The sequence below is a fragment of the Chlorocebus sabaeus genome, chromosome 23 (genome assembly GCF_047675955.1).
Source record: "Chlorocebus sabaeus isolate Y175 chromosome 23, mChlSab1.0.hap1, whole genome shotgun sequence".
NCBI classification, from domain to species: Eukaryota; Metazoa; Chordata; class Mammalia; order Primates; family Cercopithecidae; genus Chlorocebus; species Chlorocebus sabaeus.
The window spans coordinates 31,307,811-31,333,702 of record NC_132926.1 but is presented as its reverse complement, the minus strand read 5'-3'; the positions used below and the strand labels follow the sequence as shown (position 1 = coordinate 31,333,702).

Sequence of the window (25,892 nt, the reverse complement as noted above, 5' to 3'; positions counted from 1 at the left end):
AGGAAGTTGTGAGTTGTTTTCTGGCTTTCGCTGTAACAAAAGCTTATTGTTGAAATTGGCTATTTCCCCTCCTCGTACATCCAGCACAGCATCCATTATCCTTCCCTTCAGTGCTCTCTTAGCAAAATCAGTCCAGCCGAGGCAGCAGACTTAACATGGTATGCTCCTGTGGGGATTCAAACTTTATTTCTGGCTTGCTTTTAGGGTCCCAGGGCAAGTCAATATTAAAGAGATACTAATAAACTGCTAAATGGAAAGCGAGACTAGGCCTCAGCTGGCTCCAGTCCTGAGCTTCTGCCTTGTCCCAGAGGGTAGCCAATGTTCACAGCAGGGTACATGGAGTTACCAGTTGTCCACCCAAGGGAACTCTCATCCCCTTCACTAACCAGGGAAAATGTTGTATTAAGATTGTCCTCCTGTTGCAGTGAGCTGAGATCGTGCCACTGCACTCTAGCCTGGGTGACAGAGCGAGACTCCTCTGCGGGCAGAAAGAAAAAAAAAAGATTGTCCTCCTTCAACTGTTTTTTTACTATTAAATGAGAGTTTTGTATTAAACTATTCAGAATTGGGTTGTCCTTGTTTTTAGGTTCCCACACTATCTCTTTTGAATAAAACATGTTGTTGGGACAGCCCTTAGGGTTTTTGTCAAATCATTTCTCTTGTGAATCCCCTTCATCCTCACTGTCCTTCACTTAAGAAACTGGCATCTGATAATGATGATTTAGAGGTCATTTCTGCTGACCTCATCCCTGAATCAGAGGAAACAGCAAGGAGTAAGTTCTAAGTTTGGGGCCCACACCATATCAAATTTAGGCCTGGGGAACGCAGTATGGCTCTTTCCAAACCCTCCAAAACACTACTGGGCTCCAAGACTGCTCAAGGTCTCACTGATAGTCAAGGCTTGTGCTCCCTTTTTCAGAAGAGTAAGATTAAAGAAAACTACTGTGAATTAAAAAGTGCGGGTACCAAGATGGGACGGGAGTCCCCTCTCACTCTATGGATGACATGGAGGGGGCAGAAGATTGCAGAATTGGCATTGTCCTGCATGGAAGCTGGGCCACCCACAGTGGCGTGGGAAGCCTCTCAGATGCTGGATTCTAATGGGCTCTTGATCACCTTGGATTGGGCTATTTCATTGTTATCACAAAATAAACAGGACGCTCAAAGTAATGTTATGGCAGAGAACCAACCAGCTTCACACTGGTCCTCTAAACCAATCCTCACAACAGGGCTGGGAGACAGGTGTTACCTTTCCACTTGACAGAGAATGAAACAGAGAGGCAAAGCCTTCGAAGGACCCTACACTTCGGACATTGCAAAGCAGGATCTGAGTCCCGGCTCCTCCGTCCAACTAGACTTTCTTTCCTATGTCTAGACTATAGCTGGAAAGGTCCTGGAGGACACATTTTAGGCCAACCCTCTCCGTTTACAATCCAGAGAGCGGAGACCCCGAGAAGCCAAGTGACTTGTCCGAGGCTACGCGGCGAGTGTGTGGCAAGGTAGGAGGGGCGACCGAGACGCCCTGGTCTCTCCTTTCTCTCGCAGGTTCCTTTTTCCCGGTGCACAGCCCGCAGGGGACGCTGGAGGAGGAGCTAAGCCGGAGTTGCCGTGGCCCCGGGCCGGGGCGTTCCGAGGGCGGTCCCCAGCGGCCGCGCATTCCAGAGCCAGTCGCGCGTCCCGGACGCTCTTGCGCGCTCCCGCCTCCCGGGGCAGCCGGGGCACGTTCCAGGCGCTGCCTGGGGCTGAGGTTCCTGGCCTGGGGGTCGCTTCCATCCGCCAGATCCCATGCAGTCCTGGGGACCCTGAGAAGCACCGAGCCATCCCTGCCCCAGGAACTTTCCGCAGACTCGCCGCCGTCTGGAGTGAGTGGAGCCACCGGGGGGTTGTTTGTGGGGACTCTGGCAGAGCGGAGCTCTTCGGACTTGCGACCTACCTCTAGTGCGGCCCCTTTCCCAGGGATCCCAACGTTCTTCTTAAGTCCGTTCTCCCCTCCCCCATTCTCCCTTTTCATCACTTTTGTATTTCTTGCCCTTACCCCCTCCTCCTTTTTCTCCCGCTGTCAGCCCCTAAGTTCGAGCCCACTCGTGCACAGAATTTTGGGCCTGGGGGAGGCGGAGCTTGGGTGGGCGAACCCCAGCCCCACTCGGAGACTGGCTTCTCTCCGGGTCCCCTGCCCTTGCCTTCTCGGGAAGCCTCCTCCTCGGGCGGACTGCAACCTCCTGGCTCTCCAGGCCCAGCGTCAGGATTCAGCGCCCGGGCCTGCGCGCACCTGCTTGGGCGCTGTGCTGGGTTTCGGTCTTTGCACTTATCTGTCCCCCTTTTCTCGAGGCCCCGTGTGGAAGGCGCCAGGAGTTTGGAGTCGGGAGTGGCGAGTTCCAGCCCTGGTTCTATCACTAGCTGCTTCACCATCCTTGTTTTTCCATCAGTGAAACGAGGAAAACATTTTTTGCGTGCAGAAAGCAAGCGAGAAAGGACGTGAGCAAAGTCTCTTGGAGAGAAGCCTTTCTTCAGGCTTCCTCCTGCTGGTTATCTGTCCCTTTCCTGAAGACGTAGTTGTTCCAGCTGCCGGTTCTTTTGCTCCCTACTCTCCCCCATGCCAGTTTCTTGAGGGTAGGGACTGCCTGTCCATCGTCATCTTTGAGGCATCCTCAGCTCTTGGCATAGGGCCTGGCTAACAGTAAGTGCTCCATACATATGTACTGAGTAAAAGGATGAAAGGGGTAACCCCTCCCCCCCCCCCACAAATTGAAACAAACCTCAGGGGCTGTTATTCTGATTGAGGGCTAGGCTGGGCTCTTACTCATGCAGCTGCACTTGTTTCTTCTGGACCAGCTGGAATCCTGCTGCACCTGGGGGCTGAGGAATCTCTAGTTCGTCTGTAGTGAATACTAAGGTCCTCAAAGCTCCAGGGTGTGGTGGTGAAGGCTGCACAATCACACAAGTATCAGAGATTCCTTGAACATCTGCTATGATGCATGCTGCTACTGCAGTGGGCACGTAGTTTGGAAGAATTGGGGATGCCTGAATGAGGTGGAGGTGGGAGTGGAAAGAACGGATCTCTGCAGGTTAGGAGACCCTCTCAGTTACCCTAATGGAGGCATTTCCCCTCTCTGGCCCTTGCCTTCCCCATCTGTAAAATGAAGACGCGGGAGTGGAACAGATGTTTGTTTGTCTGTGGTTGAGCATGACATGCTCTTTGGTTTATGCAGGCCGCACAGCAGCCATCTAGACACACGCAAGGCAGCACAGCTGAGCTTTAGGACATCATGTGCTTCTGCAGTGACAACCGAAAAAAACAAAAAGTGTTTTCCTGCTCCAACCGGGCCCTCCTGTTCCCAGCCGTCCTGGGACTGTGAATCATGCTATGGGGGTTACAAGTCATGCTTCATGAGGTCTCCCACAACTGACCTCTCCAAACCTCAGAACTGTGGCTCCATGACACAAAAGATCTGGGGAGTCCCAGAGAACAGCCAGAGAACCACTGAGCTGCAGTGAGGTGTTAGAGATGCCAAACAAATGAGAGACTCTGGGGACCTGTGGTCAGGTCAGATCCCAGGCCCTTGGGGGTGACAGACCAAGGGAATAAGGGCCGGTCACAGCCTCAGATGCTTTCCCAGCCATATGCCAATCCTTTAAACATTGTGCCTCCGTTTCTTCTCTATGGATTGAAACATGCAAACAGAGGAAATACCTCCAAGGAAAGAGGATATCTTGCTTGGGCGTGACAGGGGTATAAAAAATGGGTACGGGTACTCACAAACACAGTTTATTGGAGTATAGGAGTAAATGTTAGCATTGCCACACCCTGCCTTGTCCTCCCCAACCCTGACTGGCCCCGTGAGCGGAATGATGTTATAATGATCATACTTGCCATTTACTGAGTACTTACTATAAGCTAGGCATGACTCTAAGCATTTTACTTGTATTAACTCATTTAGGCTTTACCACAATCCTATTTGGGAGGGACTGTCATCACCTCCATTTTGTGGATGAGGAAACTGAGGTCCAGAGAGAGTGACTCACCCATGATCACACAGAAAGTAAGTGGCAGAGCTGTAATTTGAATGCAGGCACCCTGGCTCCAGGGCCTATCCTCTGAACTTCATTGGAATTGGGGGGAACCAGTTTCAGATCTTGCCTCTGTCACTTACTTTCAGGGTGACCTGGGAGAAGTGAAGTGAGAATTTGATAGTCACTGTTCTAGTGGATCCCTGGAGACCTAGTACCCTTCCAACTTACTAGGGAAGCAGAAGGTGAACCTCAAGAGATAATGGAGACATCTAGCAGTAAAGGCTTCGAGTTAGGTAGTTAGGAAGGGGAACTGCTCAGAAGTATAATTGCCTAGCACATTAAACAACAGCAAGCCAGATTCCATGTCTAAACCGTATACTTTAAATTGCTTAGTTGTGTATACAAAGAGCTTCCTGATTTTATTGATTTGCACTCTGATTGGCTGATTGGATGTTTCTTGCTAGTGACCCACTATATAGGATCATATTCGAGATTCTGGGGACCAGGACATAGATGTCTTTGGTGGTGGTGGTGGGCATTATTCTGCCTTCTATACACATGAGGCCCACTTTGGGAGAGAGACCTGTTGAGGCTCACACATTGAGGCAAGGCACTACCACCACCCGGTGCTCTTGCAGCTCTGTCCCGGAGCACCCTACCAGCCCCTCTCATGGACAGTCTCCTTTGTTAACCTGACACACAGCAGGCACTTAGTCACTGGCAAATAGCAATGATGGATGGTTGTGCCTTAAACAGGATGCTGGGGATTTGGCCTGGGCTTTCTCCTCTGCTAGCTCTGTGTTGGTTTCTAAGACTGTGATTGGCTGGGTCAGATGGTACGTGCGGTCTTACACAGCTCTGGCTGTGTTCCGATCTCTTTGAAATATCCTGGTGTTTTTCCATTTTTGCAGCCACAGAGGAGCAGATGGAAACTCAGGCAGGTCTGTAGCCTGTTAGGAAGTTTGGAGAGACAGGGGCCAGTTGGGGTGAAATGAGAACACAGTGCTCCTTAGGGACTTCGGGACAGTGGAGAAAAGCCTGTTATTTGATTCATTTCACAGTTTTGGTAGTTGTATGTCCTGTCCATTCCTTCGTCTGGCCCCTTTATTTGGACCAAAGGTCCCTGGTGAAATGACTGTGCTGGGTTGGTAAATGTTTGAGGCTGTTACACAATGGGAGGAGAAATAATACTGCTAAGAGTAAATGTGAAGCTGGTATGGCCTTCTCATAATGGACTTGGCATGGGAAACCTGCCCCCCCTTTTATCAGCCTCCCTGTCCTCTTCTGAGAACAGAAAGATTCACATCTTGGGCAACAACGCTGCTCCCCTCACCCCTGTCCCCGCTCCCCACCTCAGTGCCCAGCTCCTGAGCACATGGTGTCAGAACTCGAATTTGAACTTATCAGTCCAAGCAAATCAACAAGTGGGAACCCTAGAGGACTTCATTCGGAAAGGCCAGTTCTCTTCTGCCTGGTATGTACAGGGTGGGCTGGGAAAGAAAGAGGCCCCCATAATCCTTCCTGAATGTACAAAGAGCCCAGAAAATGATAAAATCAGAGGATGTCATGTTATTTTGGAGATAGGATTCTGACTTTTAGGATCATTGGGACTTTTGCAGGGATGAGGATTCTTTCTGGACCTCTTCAGTCAATTAGGTTCCACGAGTGAGCTCACATCTGAAATAGTCTTCCCATACTCATTTCTTCATTGATTTTATATTTTTTGGCACTTATGATATGCCAGGCCCTGTGATAGGTGCTGAGGACACAGCAATACACAAGAGCTGAGGCTTCTGCTATCCTTGTGCTTGCATTTGAGGGACCAAATGAACAAATCTTTAGCCTGATAGGGAAAAAGCCAATAAAAACAAACAAGCAACAAACAAGCTAATTTTAGATTGTGAAAAGCGTCTGCAGAAAATAAAACAAGATAAGAGTGGTAGTTTAATGGAGTGGGTCTGGAAAAACTTTACTGAAACATAACATTTAGATTGAGGTCATGGACATTGAGGCAGTGGACAGGGGAGGAAAAGAGCATTCTGAGAAGAAACAGCAAGCACAAAGGTCTTCAAGTGGGATCGGCCGCCAGGACACAGTTGTTAGGGTTCCCCAGGCTACAAAGTGACTAGTGTGGCTCCATCTAGGAACCTGAATTGCCATCTCTGGCTTAAATGTTCCATTCTTTCCTGACAACCTCAGCAGCATCTTCTGAGGGTGGAGCCTTTTTGGAAGGGGTCCTATAAGGTGGACAACGCTGGCAAACCCTCTAGTCTTGTGCCCTGGGAACCATCAGCCTTGTTCAAATTCTGCAAAATACTTGAAGAGTTATGCATCTTTGGATGCCCCAGCATCAGTAACTCGGAGCTGGTTATAGCTGTCTGCTCTCTGGCCACCGTGGCTGGTGGACACAAAACAGCAGCAGCATGGTCTGCACAGAGCGCTGGCAGTGGTGGGCTAAGGCCACACCTGCAGGAAGCCGCCTGCCTCTATCTGCCTTGTCTCCCACTTTGAGATAATTAAGCTTGCCTGCCAGCAGGAAGTCACTCCTTTTATTGCCTTCTTCCTCAGTGAATTCTCTGGCAGTAAAACCTGTTGGATAACCATTGGCAAGCTCTCAAAAGTTGACTGTTAGCTGCAGCTCAAATGTGGAGGGTGTAAGTTTCCGGTGGGAGGTTCAAGCTGGGGACAACTTAAATTTTTTTTTACTTAAAAAAACTTTTCACTGTGGTTTCCTACATTGGTCCCAGATCAGTCACGACGCAGTCACGACACCCTAACTAATGGCAGAGGCTCTGAACTCTTTTTTTTTTTTTTTTTTTTTTGAGACAGAGTCTCACTCTGTCACCAGGCTGGAGTGCAGTGGTGCGATCTTGGCTAACTGCAACCTCCGGGTTCAAGCAATTCTCCTGCCTCAGCTTCCTGAGTAGCTGGGACTACAGGCATGCCCCACCACACCCAGCTAATTTTTGTGCTTTTAGTAGAGACAGGGTTTCACCATGGTGGCCAGGATGGTCTCGATCTCTTGACCTTGTGATTTAGGAACAATGCTGGGTTCACTGGCTCAGCTTAACTTTGTGAAGCCCTTACTGTGTACCAGGTGTTGTCCTAAGTGCTTTATGTGCATTAGCTCATTTAACCTCCAGAGCATCCCTATGAAGTGGTTACAATTATTAGTTATTATTTCCGTTTTACGAATGAGGAAACTAAAGCTCAAAGAGGTTAAACCTCTTGCCAAAGCCACCAGGACTCCATTTGCTTACAACACATCATGTATCTCATCAACTCTGGGCTTTGTTGATAACATCTATTCTGCTCATCCTGCCTTTCCCCACAAGCTTTTTGTTTTATCAGTATCTGAGAGAGATGTCTTGAAATCTCCCACTATAATTGTAGACTCGTCTATTTCTCCTTATAATTCTGAGATTAGGTACATAAAAATAGAAAATCACTTTACCTTTCTGGTATCTCTAGTAATACTTTTTGCCTAAAAGTCTACTTGGCCTTATACTAGTATGGGGCTACCAGCGTAGGTGATTCATGGTTACACAGTGTTTCATTTGTATCCTTTGACTTTCAATCTTTCTAAGCCCCATGTGTCTCTTCTAAAAAATATATGTGTATGTGTATATTTTATTTTTATTTGTATATACCCTAATGGTCCTTCTTAGTTTGGGTTTAAATCTACCATCTTTCTCTATGCTTTCTATTTATCCCCTCTATTGTAAGTATTTGTTGTTGGTTTTTGCCTCTGCTGTTTTCCCCTGGAAATTATGCATTCTTTGATATTTTTAGTGGCTGCCACAGAGATTACAATATGCATCCTTGATTTAACAAAGTCTAATATGATTTGGTTCTTCTGCCCTTTCTTAGGCAATACAAGAAAATCAAAATACTTTAATTTTATTTCTTCCACAATTTGTTTGTTATTGTTCTTGAATACTTTAATTCTGTGTTTTTTTCTTTCTGAAAATGTCTTTTTTTTTTTTTTTTTTTTTTTTTGAGGTGGAGTCTCGTGTTGTCACCCAGGCTGGAGTGCAGTGGCGTGATCTTGGCTCACTGCAACCTCTGCCTCCCGGGTTCAAGCGATTCTCCTGCCTCAGCCTCCGGAGTAGCTGAGATTACAGGCGTGTGCCACGACATCTGGCTAATTTTTGTATTTTTAGTAGAGACGGGTTTCACCATGTTGGCCAGACTGGTCTTGAACTTTTGACCTCAATGATCCGCCTGCCTTGGCCTCTCAAAGTGCTGAGATTACAGGCATGAGTCACCGCACCCAGCCTGAAAATGTCTTATTGCACCATTATTCTTGGCAGTTATTTCTGTTCACCTCTTTGAAGAGATCATTCTGCTGTTTTTAAATTCCATTGTTTCTGTTGAGAAGTTGGTTGTCAATCTAATTGTTTCTCGTTTAAAGATATTCTGTCTTATTTCTCTTTTATCTTTGGGTCTCAGCATATTTACTTTTTTTTTTTTAATGGAGTCTCACTCTGTTGCTCAGGCTGGAGTGCAGTGGTGCCATCTTGGCACACTATAACCCCCACCTCCTGGGTTCAAATGATTCTCCTGCCTCAGCTTCCCAAGTAGCTGGGACTACAGACGTGTGCCACAACGTACTAATTTTTGTATTTTTAGTAGAGACAGGGTTTCACCGTGTTGACCAGGCTGGTCTCAAACTCTTGACCTCAAATGGTCCGCCCACCTCAGCCTCCCAAAGTGCTGGGATTACAGGCATGAGTCACCGCACCTGGCCAGATTTACTGTATTTCTAATCATGGATTCCAAGTTATGTATTCTGCTAGGAGTTCATGGGACTTCTTTAGTATGCAAATTGGTGTCTTTCATCAGTTTTGGAAAATTCTGTTATTATTTATTCCAGTATTGTTCTACTTCATTCTCCCTTTTCTCCTTCTGATACTCCAATATATTTATGTTGTACCTTGTCACTGTTTCCTCTATCTCTCTTACCTATTTTTTTCCGTATTTTCCATCCTTTCATTTCTCCCTACTTCATTCTAAGTATTTTCCCCTGATCTTTCCCCTGATTCCAGTTTACTAATTCTCTCTTTAACTATGGCTAATCTACTGAATTTTGAAGCACATCTACTGAATTTTTAATTTCTATTATATTTTTCAGTTCTAGAATTTCTATTTGGTTTTCTTTGTTGTGGTTGTTTTTTGAGACAGGGTCTCACTCTGTTACCCAGACTGGAGTGCAGTGGCCCAGTCATGGCTCACTGCAGCCTTAGCCTCCTGGGCTCAAGTGATCCTCCCACCTCAGCCTCCTGAGTAGCTGGGACTACAGGTGCACACCATGCCTGGCTAATTTTTAAAACTTTTTTATGGAGATGGGATTTTGCCATGTTTCTTAGGCTAATCTTGAATTCCTGAGCTCAAGTGATCCGCCTGCCTTTCCCTCCCAAAGTGCTGGGATCACAGGTGTGAGCCACTACTTGTAACCTCTATTCGATTCTTTAAAAAAAATCTGTTTATTCTTTCTTATAATTTCAAATTCTCTATCAAAATTCTCAAACTTGGAGTTTTTTCCTCCTTGAACATAGTAAGCAAAGTTATTTGAACTATGTGTCTGTCTGATGACTCTAATACCTGGAGCCCCAGTAGACTTTTTTTCCTATTGTCTGTTGTTTCTGATTATTTTGTTTGTATCATCCTGTCTTTTTGCATTCTTGATTAATTTTGGTTATGTGTTGGACATTATATTTGTAAATAAAACATAATTTGAGACCTCTCATGATGTTATTGCCTCCAGAGAGGATGTATATTTGCCTCTGCCAAGCACCTGGAGATTCCTTAATTTAATTTCAGGAGCTATGATAATGCAAAGCTGAGTTGTAGTCTCTGGGAGGACTGGTGTACTTCCAGTTCATCTTTAGCACTAAGGGTGCTTTTTAAGGTCCAAGCTCAAAGTGCAGAAGTTTTACTCTCCCTCTCTTGGCAGTCTTGGACTCCAGCTTTTGTCCTCTTAGTCTCCTGAGTCTGTCAGAACTGCTTAGTCTCCATTCTCCAGGAGGGGAAAATGACAGGCTCTCCTCCCTGGATTTTTGCCTTCTCCCAGAAAAGTGGGACCACAAAAACCTGCGTGAAGCTTAGAGTCCTGCTTTTTCTCAAGCAATGAAGACTGGAAATTCTTCATTATTTCGTTGGCTCTTAGTGCCTTCAAGCAGGTTTTTTTGGTCTCACTTTTCTAGCTGTCTTCAGTAAAAGAACTGGTCCAAATTGTCTAGTTTACCATTACCAGAATCAGAAGTCCTCATCTTTGTAGATTGCATATTTCTTCTTAATTCTGTAAATATGGAATGGCCTTCAGCTAGAAACAGTGTTTGACCTGGACTTAGAAGAAAGCTGTGGGTCTGGTATACTCCGTGCTTATACACTGGGTCTGTGTGGACTCTTTGAAGGTAGCTGTAGCGTAGTGGTAAGTGCCGAATCAGGATTCCTGAGTTTGAATCCTGTTCGCTTAGCTTTATGATCAATGTCTGGCTAACCTCTCTCAGTTTTAGTTTTCATAGCTATAAAATCCCCACATAGGATTTTTTTGAAGTTTTAATATGTTAATGAATGGGATTTTTAAAGCAAATACAAATAATACAAATTTGGGAAATAAAACAATTTATTTTTGTTTTTACAAATTTAAACAAATACAATTTGTTAAACAAATGCTGGCTTGTATGATCCTGTGTTTGAGGAAATAAGGGAAGTGGTATTTCACTTCTCTGTGCTTCTTGAAGCACAGAGTCATAAAGAGTAAGGAATAGTAAGTCCTGAGAGAGTACCTTGCAAATACCAAGTGCTTGACATATGAATAAAGGAATGAATGTCCTGGACTGAGTTACTTGTCATGATAGCACTGAACCAAAACCAAAAACAATATTGTCCTGTCAGAGAGGAAAAAGTTGCTTGCTAGTGAGTCTGGCGAGTAGATAACACGGGCTTGTTGCCTTGAATCCAGTTACTCTAAAACTATAAACTTGTGGGAAATTTTAATTTATGAAATTTATATAATTTTTATATAACTAGAAAACTTGCCAAATGGTGGGATTGGCTGGAACAAAGATTCTTTCTTTTGTAGAAGAACTTTTTGTTACTTAAGAAAAGTGGTCCCAGAAGTAAAACTTGGTGTTTTCTAATCAGGCGGCAGGGCTTCCCCTTGCCTGCCTACATTGGATCAAGTGGAATATTTGATAGCGGGGATGAATTTTCTACCTTTGGAAAAGTAAAATTTGACCAGGTGCGGTCGCTCATCCTTTGGCAGACTGAGGTGGGTGGATCACTTGAGGCCAGGAGTTTGAGACCCGACTGGCCAACATGGCAAAACCTCATCTCTACAAAAAGTACAAAAATTAGCCAGGCGTGGTGGTGCACGCCTGTAGTCCCAGCTACTCAAGAGGGTGAGGCACGGGTTTGCTTGAACCCAGGAGGCAGAGGATGCAGTGAGCTGGGGTTGCACCACCGCACTCCAGCCTGGGCAACTGAGCAAGACTGTGTCTCAAAAAAAAAAAAAAAAGTAAAAAGTTTTTTTCCTCTTTGGTAGAAACTACATTCCCCCCCCCACCCCCCACATTCAGTTTTGTTAGTGGATACAAAATAGTCATTTTGGGATTATTGACTTTTCCATTAAATTGGCTAAGTTACTTAACTACTATGGACTGAGGAGGAGCAATGGTGTGTCCAGTTCACAGCGCTGGTGGTATAGGGCCTGTGACCTGATAGGATGGCATGTTTGGTACTAGTGGCTTTTCTGCTGGTGAGCTCAGGGTTGTTTCAGTGCAGTTTCTTAAACAAACTTATACTGAACATATGTCAAAGTTTATTATTTGTTAAGGAGGCAAATAGCAGATAAAGTGTGCTGGTTCAAAATAACGAGAGTTTAGGCCTGACTGAGGTTTTACTTCCTATGGTCATAAAAACATCATATTCTTATCAGTGATAGGCATACATTTGTGACATAAATGGTTTGGGCCATATCCCACATGAACCATTAATCAGAAATATCAAGCAATATATCTGTGAGGCAAATGATAAATTAATCTGTGACTATTATGTTAGACATACCAATAAACAAGGTTTTACGCATTCATGCCAGAGAGGTCAAATAGAAGTCACCTAGGAGAAGCTTAGAGTCCTGCTTTTTCTCAAGCAAATATTTCTAGTGTGCAATTAAAGATGCTGAACATATGGTTTCCTTAGCTCTTACTTGGTAGACAAGATTTTTCTTTCATAGTAGGGAGAGGTGGAAGCGACTGGAACCCGTGTTACATGGGGAAGAAGAGCGCAGTGAAGGACATGTTTGAGTATGGAGAAGAGTGAAACAGAGATAGAGCTCCCTGTGCCCTCTGACACCTGACTACATCTATGGCCAGCCTTAGAATCCTGGAACAGTGGCTCTGGAAGGGCCCTTGGAGAACACTGCAACTTATGGCTTTCAAACTGTGTTCTGAGGAGCCCAGGGAGTCGAGGGGACACTGAACAGTGCTGCTGCCCTGCCAGTGTAAGCCCACTGCACTGACCAGGCATGCCAAAAGACAGCTGGGAAACGTTTCTTCCAATTTTTTTTCAGTCAGAAGAAAAAAACGACTTTAATTTCAGAACATGTAAAGTTTGTGTGTTATGGTGTAGTACTGTTTTTAGTTTGAGTTGCGTATGTGAAGGGAGTGGGCACCCTCATCTCTAGTGCTTAGGGTCTCTGAGGATATGTATTCAGCCCTGCTGGGTAGGTAGGACTGCATGCTTCCCCTGCCAGACCCCCCGACTTTCCAGGCTCTACTAGAGTAGCCTTATGTTAGCTGTTGGCTGTTGGGGTTAGAAAGACCTTTTTTTTTTTTTTTTTTGAGACGGAGTCTCCTCTGTCTCCCAGGCTGGAGTGCAGCAGTGCAATCTTGGTTCACTGCAAGCTGTGCCTCCCAGGTTCACGCTATTCTCCTGCCTCAGCCTCCTGAGTAGCTGGGACTACAGGCGCCTGCCACCACACCCGGCTAATTTTTTGTATTTTTTTTAGTAGAGACAGGGTTTCACCGTGTTAGCCAGGATGATCTCGATCTCCTGACCTCGTGATCCGCCCGCCTCGGCCTCCCAAAGTGCTGGGATTACAGGCGTGAGCCACCGCGCCTGGCCAGAAAGACAATTTCATTTGCAAAAGAGTAATATTGGTACAGTCTAGGATACAGGTTACAGAATAATTTCATTTATTCATCTATTTGTTCTGTTTTGTTTTAGTTAGGGGCAGCGACATGATCAGATATATGTATTTGAATGATTATTCCCTTAAGGAGTAAGATGGCAGGAGGGAGAAGACCCCCTGGACCTCAGTTTCACCATCTGTGAAATGGCACTGGTTCTGGCTTTAATGTTCCAGGATTCTTGATTGTGGATGAGCCCTGAAGCCTGAGTTCCTGTATCTGACAGGCTTTGCTTATGAAAATCAGCCAGGGTGATTATGTATTCCTGGCATTTGAAGTCACGAAGACTGTTTGATGTGAATGGGTTTACAGGAAAGGGCTGTTGTGGGGTTCCTTTAGTCTAAGGCAGCTAGCTGTTGATGTAGTCAGGAGACCGCAAAGAATGATTTATCCCACCCCCGGTCCTCTGACAGTTTCAATCTCCTGTGACTCATGCTTCTGTGTCTTAGACCTTGGAGAAAGTTACTCCATTTCCTAGGCTGAGACACGGCCAGCCTGTGCTTCTGTCTCCTCTGCAAGCCTTGGCAGAGAATCCTGTGGCCCTGGGGAGTTTTGTCAGAGGCTTCTCCTTCATCTGGGAACTTGCCCAGATCTGCCCAGCCTGGCTGCAGAGCACCTGGAAATCAATTCCCAAATCTTAATGCCAGAAAAGGCCTTAGAGGTCTTAAAGATTTGTTGAGTCCAGAGGTTCCCAAATCTGGCTGCATGTTGGAATCACCTGGACAATGGGAAAAAAGGGGTCCTCCTCATCCCCTTTGAGTCTAATTCAGTATGTATGGATTGAGACCCAGAAATCAGTGTTCTTTTATACTGTCTTAAGGTCACTTACCGTGGTATATGGCATTTGGTGACTACTGATCTAGTCTCATCTCTTAATTTTATTTGATTTTAAAATTGTATATATGTGTTTTTACTTTTTAAGACAGATAATTATTAAGACAAAAACAAAAAAAAGCCTCTTTGTCCCCTTAACCCAGTTGGCATAAAAAATTAGAAGTAATAAATGCTCATGTTGAGAAAATTCAAATGGCATAAAATCATGTTTTATGACTGAAGAATGAAAAGCAAAACCTCTTATTCCTAGTCCAGCTCCCGAAAAGGTAACCACTTGAGAGTACACTCAGAAAGTAATTTTCCTATATATATCCTCACCTATTTACCTACTTAATTCTACAAAATCTGAACCAAAGGAATCATCCTATATACACTATTCTACACTTTATTTTTATTTTTTCCACTTAAAACTTTTGGAGCTCACTACAGATCAGAGTCCTCTTAAATCTACCATCAGAGCCTTTGCTTTCTGCTTCTATAGGTCTGATATTTTTAGCTTCCATATATAAGTGAGAACTTGAGGTATTTGTCTTTCTGTGCCTGGCTTGTATCCTGTAGCATAATATCCTCATGTTCATCTGTGTTGTTGCAAATGGCACTAACTTCCTTCTTTTCTAAGGCTAAATAGTATTCCATTGAGTATATGCCACATTATCTCTATCCATTCATGGTTGATAGACACTTAGTTTTATTCCATTACTTGGCTATTGTGAGTAATGCTGAAATAAACATGGGAGCGCAGAAATCCCTTTGACATACTGATTTCAAATCCTTTGGTTATATGCCCAGAAGTGAGATTACTGAGATCATATAGTGACTCGATTTTCAGTTATTTGAGGAACCTCCATTCTGTTTTTCAAAGTAGCTGTATTAATTAAGTAAATTAATATTTGTAATGCATTTGGAACAATGATTGATGTGGAGTAAGCACTATATACTTGTTAAATGAATGAATGAATGGGTGAGTGAATAAATACATGAAAATTGCTGCACGGCATCCCATTATATAGATATACCCTTCTTTATTTTACTGTTAGTGGATGCTTGCTGTGTCTATTGCCTTAACAAATAATGCAGAAAGTAACGTCCTTGTATGTATTTCTTGGGTACTCTCCTTGGGGTATGGTGATCAATACCCTACTTAGGGTGGCAACAGTGGACATGGAGTCAAAGGCATTAGAAAGGAAAAGTTAGTGATTAGATAAGAATAGGAAGTAGGATTGCAATTAGGAATTTTGCTTGGAACCTAGAATCACAGAATTATTGATCTTACATTTGAAAGGAACTGCAGGAGGTAATTCCAGCCTTGCGCCCTCTGGGCAGGGAATGTATTACATCGATGGTTCCCAAGCTGTGCACTGAAGTGTCCTGGGAGCCCCAGTAAACTCACTAGAAGGAGGGAAGTGCTGCAGGATATTTAAGATTTTTGACAAAAATAGTGATATTTGACATCTCTCAGACACTTTGCAAATGACTAGCTTAAGATAGTTCACAGTTTAACATTAATCTTACTGCATTCCTTTTGTTAATATTATAATTTATGAAGTTGATTTAAAAAAATTTTTTTTGAGATGGTGTCTTGCTCTGTCACCCAGGCTGGAGTACAGTGGTGTGATCATGGCTCACTGTAGCCTAGACCTACTGGGCTCAAGCAATTCTTCCACCTCAGCCTCCCAAGTAGCTGGGACCACAGGTACAAGCCACCATGCCAATCTAATTCGTAAAAAATGTAGAGATGGTATCTCACTATGTTGCTTAGGCTGGTCTTGAACTCCTAGGCTCAAGCAATCCTCCCACCTTGGATTCCCAAAGTGTTGGGGTTATAGGTGTGAGCCAATGCACCCAGCCTGAAGTTGATTTTTTGGTGGTTGTGTGGTATGGCAAGTACTGGGCAAAAATTAATATGGAATAATAAGTGAGGATAGTATTGTCCAATATTATTCCAAAGTTTGAAAAGTTACAAAGTATCCAGCAGGTGCATATATTCCATTAGTAACTAGTTAAGAATGAAATAAAAACTTTTTTTTTCAATTTGTGTGTATTTTTTTTCAAACAGCTACTAAGTTGTTAGGCCATAAATACGTATTGAATTGTTTGATTGTGTCGTCTGTGATTTCTTTCAGCAGTGTTTTGTAGTTTTTCTTGTACAAAACACTGCTAAAAAGAAATCATAGATGATACAAACAAATGGAAACACATCCCATGCTCATGGATGGGTAGAATAAATATTGTGAAAATAACCCATACTGCCAAAAGCAATCTACAAATTCAAAGCAATCCCCATCAGAATATTACCATCATTCTTCACAGAATTAGAAAAAACAATTCCAAAATTCATATGGAACCAAAAAAGAGCCTGCATAGCCAAACCTAGACTAAGCAAAAAGAACAAATCTGGAGGCATCACACTACCTGATTTCAAACTACACTATAAGGCCATAGTCACCAAAATGGCATGGTACTGGTATAAAAATAGGCACATAGACTAATGGAACAGAATAGAGAACTGGGAAGTAAACCCGAATACTTACAGCAAACTGCTCTTCAACAAAGCCAACAAAAACATAGAATAGGGAAATAACACCCTTTTCAACAAATGGTGCTGGGATAATTGGCTAGCCACATGCAGGAGAATGAAACTGGATCCTCATCTCTCACCTCATACAAAAATCAACTCAAGATGGATTAAGGGCTTAAATCTGTGACCTGAAACTATAAAAATTCTAGAAGATAACTTTGGAAAAACCCTTCTAGACATTGGCTTAGGCAAGGATTTCATGACCAAGAACCCACAAGCAAATACAATAAAAACAAAGATAAATAGCTGGAACCTAATTAAACTAAAGAGCTTTTACACAGCAAAAGGAACAGTCAGCAGAGTAAACAGACACACAGAGTGGAGAAATCTTCACAATCTATACCTCTAACAAAGGACTGATATCCAGAATCTACAACGAACTCAAACAAATCAGTAAGAAAAAAACAAACAATCCCATCAAAAAGTGGGCTAAGGACATGAACAGACAATTATCAAAAGATGTACAAATGTTCAAAAACATATGAAAAAATGCTCAACATCACTAATGATCAGGGAAATGCAAATCAAAACCACAATGTGATACCACCTTAATCCTGCAAGAATGGCCATAATAATAATTTAAAAAACCAGAAAACAGGAGATGTTGGTGTGGATGTAGTGAACAGGGAATACTTTTACACTGCTGGTGGGAGTGTAAACTAGTACAGCCACTGTAGAAAACAGTGTGGAGATTCCTTAAAGAACTAAAAGTAGGACTACCTTTTGATCCAGCAGTCCTACTACTGGGTATCTACACAGAGAAAAAGAAGTCATTAGTCGAAAAAGATACTTGCACACGCATGTTTATAGCAGCACAATTCACAATTGCAAAATCAGGGAACAAACCCAAATGCCTATCAATCAACAAGTGGATAAAGAAACTGTGATATATACGTAGGATGGAATACTACGCAGCCATAAAAAGGAATGAATTAACAGCATTTGCAGTGACCTGGATGAGGTTGGAGTCTATTATGCTAAGTGATGTCACTCAGGAATGGAAAGCCAAACATCATATGTTCTCACTGATATGTGTGAGCTAAGCTGTGAGGACGCAAAGGCATAGGAATGATAATATGGACTTTGTGACTTGGGGGGAAGAGTGGGAGGAGGGTGAGAGATAAAAGACTACAAATATGGTACAGTGTATACATGGGAGATGGGTGCACCAACATCTCACAAATCATCACCAAAGAACTTATGTAACCAAATACCACCTGTACCCCAATAACTTATGGAAAAATAAAAATTTAAAGGAATAAATAAATTGTTTGAGCCTAACTACTTAATAAATTGAACTGCTCGGTATTTATTTTGACCTAGGGTGCAATTAAAAAATGACTAAGACACTAAGGATTCCGTGAATTGAAATTACTGGGAACGGCTGATTTACATCCTTATCCATCTGAACCCTTTTAGCTGCAAATGAAAGACACCAAATGGACAACGCTTAAGCAAAAACAGGGAATTATTGGCTTGTATATCTGGGATGTCTAGAGTTGCAGATGGCATCAATCTTGGCTGGATTTAGGTGCTCACATGAGGTCACTGAGGCTCCATCTGTCTTTCCAGCTTTAGGACAGGCTCACCACTTTTGGGAGAGATAGCCTCAGGCCAATTTTCTCCAGACTCACATCCTTTCAATTTAGCAATCCCAGGAGAAAGGATCATCTTTCCCAAGAGCTTGTGCATAAAAGCTCTGTGGGGAAGACTTTGGTTGACCTAGCCTTGGTCACTTTCCTAACTCTGATTTGTGGTTATGGAGATTTATAACGGTCAACTCTGGGTCACATATCCATCCCTGTGCTCAGGTCAGTGTCCCAACTAAACCACACAGAATAGGTAGGTTCTCCCCAGAAAGAGGAGAATGGGAGAAGAGGTATAGGACCAAAAACAGTGCATCTCTCATTTTACAGATGAGAGAACAGACTGGTAGTATGGTAGCTTAATAGTTAAGCAGTAAGGCTTTGGAGTCCCACCTATCTGGGTTCACGTTCTTGGTCACATTAATGACATCTTGTCTTTTAAGACTTTAGAGTCCTCATCTGTAAAATGGGTGTAACGGAAGGTAAAGGCCAAGAAACAGAAAACAACAATTATAGTCCCTGCCTTATAGGATCAGTGGTTCAAGTAAGGACTGAATGTGTTAATAGACATAAAGTGTCTAGCACAGGTCTGGCAATAGGAAGCCCTCAGTAAATGAAGCCATTGTAATTACTAATCAGGAAACTTTAAAGTTTACATATCCGGTAAGTGACCCAGGCTTCTGACTCCTAAGGGTTTCCTTCTAAGCAGGGAGGCAGGGAGAGAGTACACAACAGTGATCTTCCTTTCTTGTCTGTTGCAGAGTGAAGCAACATGGATGCAGTCAGCCAAGTCCCCATGGAAGTCGTGCTTCCCAAGCACATCCTGGATATCTGGGTTATCGTCCTCATCATCCTGGCCACCATTGTCATCATGACCTCGTTGTTGCTGTGCCCAGCCACTGCAGTCATCATCTATCGCATGCGGACTCATCCAATCCTCAGTGGGGCTGTTTGAGAGCCTCCCAAGAGGGCCGGGTGAGGGATGATGACAGGCATCCTGTCCCCAGCCTCTTCCTGTCTTCAGAAAAGCAGCAGGAGGGACTTTGGGGCATGGACCTGAGTTCTGGTTTTGATTCTGCCATGAGCCAGCTGTGTGAATTTGTTCAAGGGACCTAACTCTCTGAGTTCCAGGTTCCTTATCTTTCAAATGGGGATGGTGATCCCTGCCCTTCCTACCTCATAGGGGTGTGAGAACCACCTGCCTTAGTGGATGTGAAAGCTGTTTGTGAGCAGTAAAGCTGCCACAGATATAAAGGTGTTATGCTGAGTGCTGAGAAGCTTTGAAGAACCAGAGAACCTGATTGCTGATGATGGCGCTAAAGGTGGTGAGGGAGATATTGGGGGCAGAGCAGACTTTGCCAGTGCCCCTCAGGTGAAACCAAGCCAAGAGCACCCTGTCCCCATTCCAAGGGGCCAGCAGCACTATGGCTCAAAGTTATTTTCTTTAAGGTGCCATTCCTTCATGTTCCTTCATGTTTTCTCAGTTTGGAAGGTGATGGGTAGAGCTTTCCAGAACCTCCTCTATTCCGGAATCTCTGCCCTTGTGTAATCTGAAGGAAGGCTGTGTCGTCTTTGGGCACTGCCAAGGGAGTTGGGGTGATGGGCTTCTTTCTGCACTGGAGTCTCACACCTGTTAGTGTTGACACTCAAGCAGTGTTGGAAAATGCAGAGTGACTGAGTTCCCTGCCCAGCTTTCCGGATCTCTGGCCCCCATCCCCTTGTGTGTGTGTGTGTCCCTCTGCCCAGCTCCTGCTGTAATTAGCTCCACGTGTGCCCCCTTCACTCCCTTGCGCCAGCCCTGCAGCCAGCCTACAGCAATTATATTTTAAGAGGTGTTCCCAGGCTTTTGGGACCTACTAAAACGATGGTAATTTTAGATGTGATGATTTATATCTATGTAGAGCTGTTTCTGGACCACTCAAGCTCTTCAATACCAAAATCAGGAGCATCTTGGGATTTATTAAATTATGTAACAAGATAGCACAGATATCGGGATATTATTGTGTGAAAATGCTGCTTTTACTTTGATGTGATCTCATTGGTGTACACAACCGATTTCCAATAAAGTGCTAGAATGTGCATGTCTGAGGTCTTTCTTTAAAGAGTAATTGTTAAACTCAGAACTCAGGTAAAAGCCTTACACTGAAGGTACGGCCTTCGACACAGTTTGAAATAGTAACAGAAAAGGGAAGAGAAGAATCAAATTTACTTCCAGGGCTCTAGCTTCAGCACATGGGTGCAGCTGTGCAGGTTATACACAGATAGTCCAGAGGGGAAGAACAGATTTTGAATATCACATTCAAAGAATGGCAAATAAGACCATGAATTTAGTATTGGACGTGTTGCATTTGAGGTGCTTGTGATATTCAAGTGGACACATTCAGGATGCAGTTGGAGATCTGAGTCTATTCTTGGGAAAGATGTTATGTCTGGTATTAGGGTACGGGGGATTAACCCCTATGGTAGATAATGCTGTACAAGCAGATAGGATCAGAATATACAGACTTAGAAGAGTGAGATGCTAAATGCAGAACTTGGAAGACACTAAATAGGAGGGGAAGGAGAATAGAAGGGGAAAAAAGAGAGACTGGATAGGTCCTATAATATGAGGTGTTTCAACAGAGGTGGAATAATATATATATACACACACACACACATATATATATATATGTTTGTTTGTTTTTTTTTCCAGTAGAGATGGGGTTTCACCATATTGGCCAGGCTGTTCTTGAACTGACCTCAAGTGATCCACCTACCTCCACCTCCCAAAGTGCTGGTATTACAGGTATGAGGCACCACGCCTGGCCCTAATAATATTTTGTAGGTTAAGAAATGAGTAGGAGGTTAGGAAGTTGAGACAGTGAGAACAGAAACCTTTCCAGGAGTAGCACTGTAATACAGAGGTAAGAGTTACAGAAGGGCGTCAGGGGGAAATGGTGAAGGGGGTTTCTGTCTTGGTACATTTGGATGGCTCTAACAAAATACTTGAGACTGGTAATTCAGAAACAACAGAAATTTACTGTTCACAGTTCTAGAGACACAGAGGTTCAAGGCACATGCTGATTTTGTGTCTGGTGAGAGCCTGTCCCTCATAGATGGTACTTTTTTTTTTTGAGACAGAGTTTTGCTCTTGTTGTCCAGGCTGCGGTGCAATGGTGCGATCTCGGCTCACCACAACCTCCGCCTCCTGGGTTCAAGCGATTCTCCTATCTCAGCCTCCGAAGTAGCTGGGATTACCGGCATGTGCAACCATGCCTGGCTAATTTTGTATTTTTAGTAGAGATGGGGTTTCTCCATGTTGGTCAGGCTGGTCTCGATCTCCTGACCTCAGGTGGTCCTGATCTCCCGAACTCAGGTGGTCTGCCGGCCTCGGCCTCCCAAAGTATTGGGATTACAGGCATGAGCCACCGTACCTGGCCTATAGATTGTACTTTCTATGTGTCCTCATGGTGGAAGAGACAAACAAGCTCCCTCAGGCCTCTTTTACATGGAAACTAATCCCATTCATGAGAGCAGAGTCCTCATGACGTCATCACCTCCCAAAGGCTTCACCGCCTTAGTACCATCACCATGGGGGTTGGGTTTCAACATACGAATTTTGCAGGGACACAAACATTCAGGCCATAGCAAGGGGTTAGTTATATGTCATAAGATTCTGATTGGTTTGCTCAGCATCTCTTCCAACTGTTTTTCTGGCATGGCTTCCTGGATGGCAGAGCCTGGAAAGTAAAACAAAACAAATAAAACTACAGTGAAAGTAAAAACCTGTATTTCTGTAACTACACTTGATAGAGATTCACATGTGATTTAAGCTTTGCCGTTTTAAGCACGCGTGCCATGTTTTAGTTTGGAACCCAGTTCAGCTGGGAGAGCCAGGACAGGGTGTGAGACAATCACAACACTGGTGTGAATCCCAAAGCTGCAGCACACTCTGGAGCCAAGTCGCTTTCTCATGCCTGGATCTCAGTTGAGCTGGGACAGTCCTGCAGCCCACAGCCAAGGCTGTGGCTTTCTTGTTCCCTAGCTTCCCACTTGTTACAGAAGTAGTAGCTCCCCAAGATGGCTGGTTTTGCAGTGTTGATCTGGAAGGAATTCTAGTAACCCCTGCCCTCTGTGCTCCCCCAGTCCTTTTAATGATTTTAAGCACATAATTCCCTATATTAAAGCATATTTAGGCTGGGTGTGGTGGCTCACACCTGTAATCCCAGTGCTTTGGGAGGCCGAGAGGTCAGGAGTTCGAGACCAGCCTCGGCAACATGGTGAAACCCCCTCTCTACTAAAAATACAAAAATTAACCGGGTGTGATGGTGTGCGCCTATAATCCCAGCTACTCAGGAGGCTGAGGCAGGAGAATCACTTGTTCCCGGGAGGCGGAGGTTGCAGTGAGCTGAGATCGTGCCACTGCACTCCAGCCTGGGCGACAGTGAGACTCCATCTAAACAAAAAAAAGAATAAATAAATAAAGCATGTTTAATTTCTATTTGCTAGAGTATACCTTAATTGATCCAGATGGAAGAAAAATCTATTAATTCCTATCAATTAGTATCCTAGCAATTCCACTTCTAAGTCCATCATGTGATCCAGCATTATGGGGGAAAAACTCTATTAATGGGAGGCAGATGGTCTTCTAGAAATAGAGATGGTAGTGAACTGGTGGCCTCAAGGAGAGCTCAGAGTCTATTGGTGGCGATGGAATGAGAACTTTGCTTATAGTATTGCTGAAATAATACTAAAAGAATAATGAGCATTCTGGGAGGCCAGCACAAGCGGGTCACTTGAGGTCAGGAGTTCGAGATCAGCCTGGTCAACATGATGAAACACTGTCTTTACTAAAAAAAAAAAAAAAAAAAAAAAAAAAAAAAAAAAAAAAAAAAATAGTGAGATAGTTTAGTTAGAAAATGTATAGTGTTTTTTGAAAAGAGAATGAAAATACAAATTCCGAATCCAAACTTGTTGGCCTCTTGGAAAAATAAGGGGTCTGGTAATATATATCAGAGTTTAAAAATTGTATCCATTGAAATTAGTGCTTAAATTATTTAGTTGTGTGAGATAATTTACATTTAAAAATGTAAAGAATATATGTGTGCTTATAGGTAAGAACAATACCTGAACCTATTTTCCATCAGCTCCCAATACATGTCAGTTCATCTTTCCACATTTAATACCTACTGAAGGTAGCAGAAGTAACATTTTGGAAGAAAAGGATGTTTGGTAAATCAGAACACTATTCCTGTAATAACTAAAGATCATTAATAACATTGCTTCCAAACTTCCCACTTCCCAACTCCGACTCCAGAAATAATCAACTTGTTTGATAATTACTAGAAGAAAAAAAGAGAAACAATTATAGTATTTATACAGACATAAAGGAATGGTCTGGTAAATATTGTACAAACAATGAAATAAAACATGGCAACTAAGCACTGTCTATTGGTAGTCAACAAAAAGCAAAATACAAAATCGCACCTTCTCAACAACACCTCCAGAATTTTCATATTATGGGCTAAGGGTGATAACTAGTTGAAAAATGCAACATGAACTGCTATAGTTTTTCACAGCTCTTTATGTAAGATGGAGAAAAGGTCAGTGCCCATACAAAAGAATTTGAGGGTGTTGCGACTAGATATAATATTTAGAATACATATGCATCCACATCTAAACATGATGGGAAGGAGCATAGAGGAGATTATGAGAACTTTGTGAGGGATAAATATATTGTCTCGGAATAATGGTTTGAATAGTGGCCCTGCCCAAAATTATGTCTACTTCCTAAATCCAGAACCTGTGAAAGTTACTTAGAAAAAAAAGGGGGTCTTTGTAGATGTCATTAAGTTAAGGATCTCCAGATGGGGAGGTGATCCTGGATTATCTGAGTGGGTTCTAACCCAGTGACAAGAGTCCTTATAAAACATACATGAAGGACTGACACACAGAGAAGAGGCAATATGACCATGGAGACAGAGACTGAAGTGATGTGGCCACAAATCAAGGCAAGTTTGTAGCCACCAGAAGATGGAAGAGGTAAGAAGTACATCATCCCCTGGCCTCCAGAGGAGTGTGGCCCTGCTAACACTCTGATTTTGGACTCCTGGCAACCAACTGCATGAGTATAAATTTCTGTTGTTTTAAGCACCAAGTTTGTGATCATTTGCTACGGCAGCCACAGGAAACTAATACACAAGGTAAGCTGATGGAGGAATAAGAGAGTTTTTTCATAATTGCTTGAATGGGTTAAGAATTCTAAAGAATAATTAGCCAGGTGTGGTGGTGGGTGCTTGTAATCCCAGCTACTCGGGAGGCTGAGAGGCAGGAGAATCACTTGAACCCAAGAGGCAGAAGTTGCAGTGAGCCGAGATGGTGCCACTGCACTCTAGCCTGGGTGACAGAGGGCGACTCTGCCAAAAAAAAAAAAAAAAAGTTATTCTAAAGAATAAACATTATTGGGTGAGGGGAGATGACATGATAGCCATTAGAAAGTGGAGTTGGGGGAGTGAGGAAAAAAAGTGAAAAACAGACACCAGGAAGGTGAATAACCAGACTGTGAGCTAAGGAGATGGAATAGGGAGGACATCGTACCCGAGCAGAGTACGGACTGAGGAGAAAAATAAATGATATCCCTAAATATGTTTTAATTTCAGGGAGCTACTTTGTCTTCTCATATTTTACTCAGATCACTTTGTGTGTGTGTGTGATGAAGTACATATTTTAAGTAAATATTTTACCTCAGAAACAACCTCTCAGAGAAAGTTTTTGGATAAAATGCAATGTTTTAGTAATATTCTCTTCAGAAACATTAAGTTAGGATGTTAGAGTGATGGAAAAACCTCAATAAAAACCAGTAGCTTAAGTATGGAGACACAAATAACTCAGTCATCACATTGGGAAAAAAATGAGATACTGGAAAAGAAGAAAAAGTCACCCAGAAAAGAGCCCTAGAAAACTAAGAGTCAGAGTTTTTCACTGATGCTTATCAAAGCTTAGCTGGATGAAATAAGGGAGGAATGCATCCTTTTAACTTTAGTCAAGCTTTTTAAATTCTGAAAATGGGACTCTCACTTAGAGTGCTGCAGCACAAAGAAAGCAATTGTTTGGAGAAAATAGGCTATGTCTGAAAAAAATATTTCTTTTTGGCAACGGCTATGGATTCCTGCCAATCTAAAGGGATCTCTAAACTTAGGGAGAGGGTAGAAAGTAGCTCTGCCCTCTGAGAGGCTCTATTTTATTCTGAAAGGCTGAATGTGACAAAGGCAGCTTTAATGATCAGACAGAGCTGAGGTATCCAAAGCTACATATAAAATAGAAGCTTAGGACACCTAAGAAAACAGACAAGAATTAACACAATAGCAAACAAAATGGCAGACTCAACCACTGCACCTGGCTGAAATACTTCTATTAACTCACAGTTTAGCTAGGTACCAGAGCAATTTTATCCCTAAAACTGGGTAATGAAAATTTGAACAGAAGAGGTGGAATGTGCTGATTAATTTATGTGTTGACTTAACTGGGCTGAAGGATGCCCAGATAGCTGGTAAAACATTATTTCTGGGTGTATCTGTGAAGATGTTTCCAGAAGAGATTAGTAATTGAATTGGTAGGCTGAGGAAAGTAGATCACTCTCACCAATGTGGTGGTTGAAGAGTCCATCAACCAACCCAATGAGGACCCCAATAGAACAAAATGGTGGAGGAA

The 25,892-nt window shown here is 43.3% G+C and overlaps 1 protein-coding gene across 1 annotated transcript; it reads left to right on the top strand.

The window, feature by feature from the left end:
• The first annotated feature begins 1,642 nt into the window (after nt 1-1,642).
• Nucleotides 1,643-20,282, top strand: SMIM3 (small integral membrane protein 3). Its single transcript, XM_008015024.3, has 2 exons — nt 1,643-1,862; nt 18,965-20,282. Exon 2 carries the CDS (start codon nt 18,976-18,978, stop codon nt 19,156-19,158), a length of 183 nt encoding a protein of 60 aa, XP_008013215.1. The 5' UTR covers nt 1,643-1,862; nt 18,965-18,975; the 3' UTR covers nt 19,159-20,282.
• Nucleotides 20,283-25,892: the final 5,610 nt, after the last annotated feature.

Excerpts from the sequence above, each read along its gene's own strand:
- SMIM3 (XM_008015024.3), top strand. The coding sequence starts at position 18,976 with ATGGATGCAGTCAGCCAAGTCCCCATGGAAGTCGTGCTTCCCAAGCAC.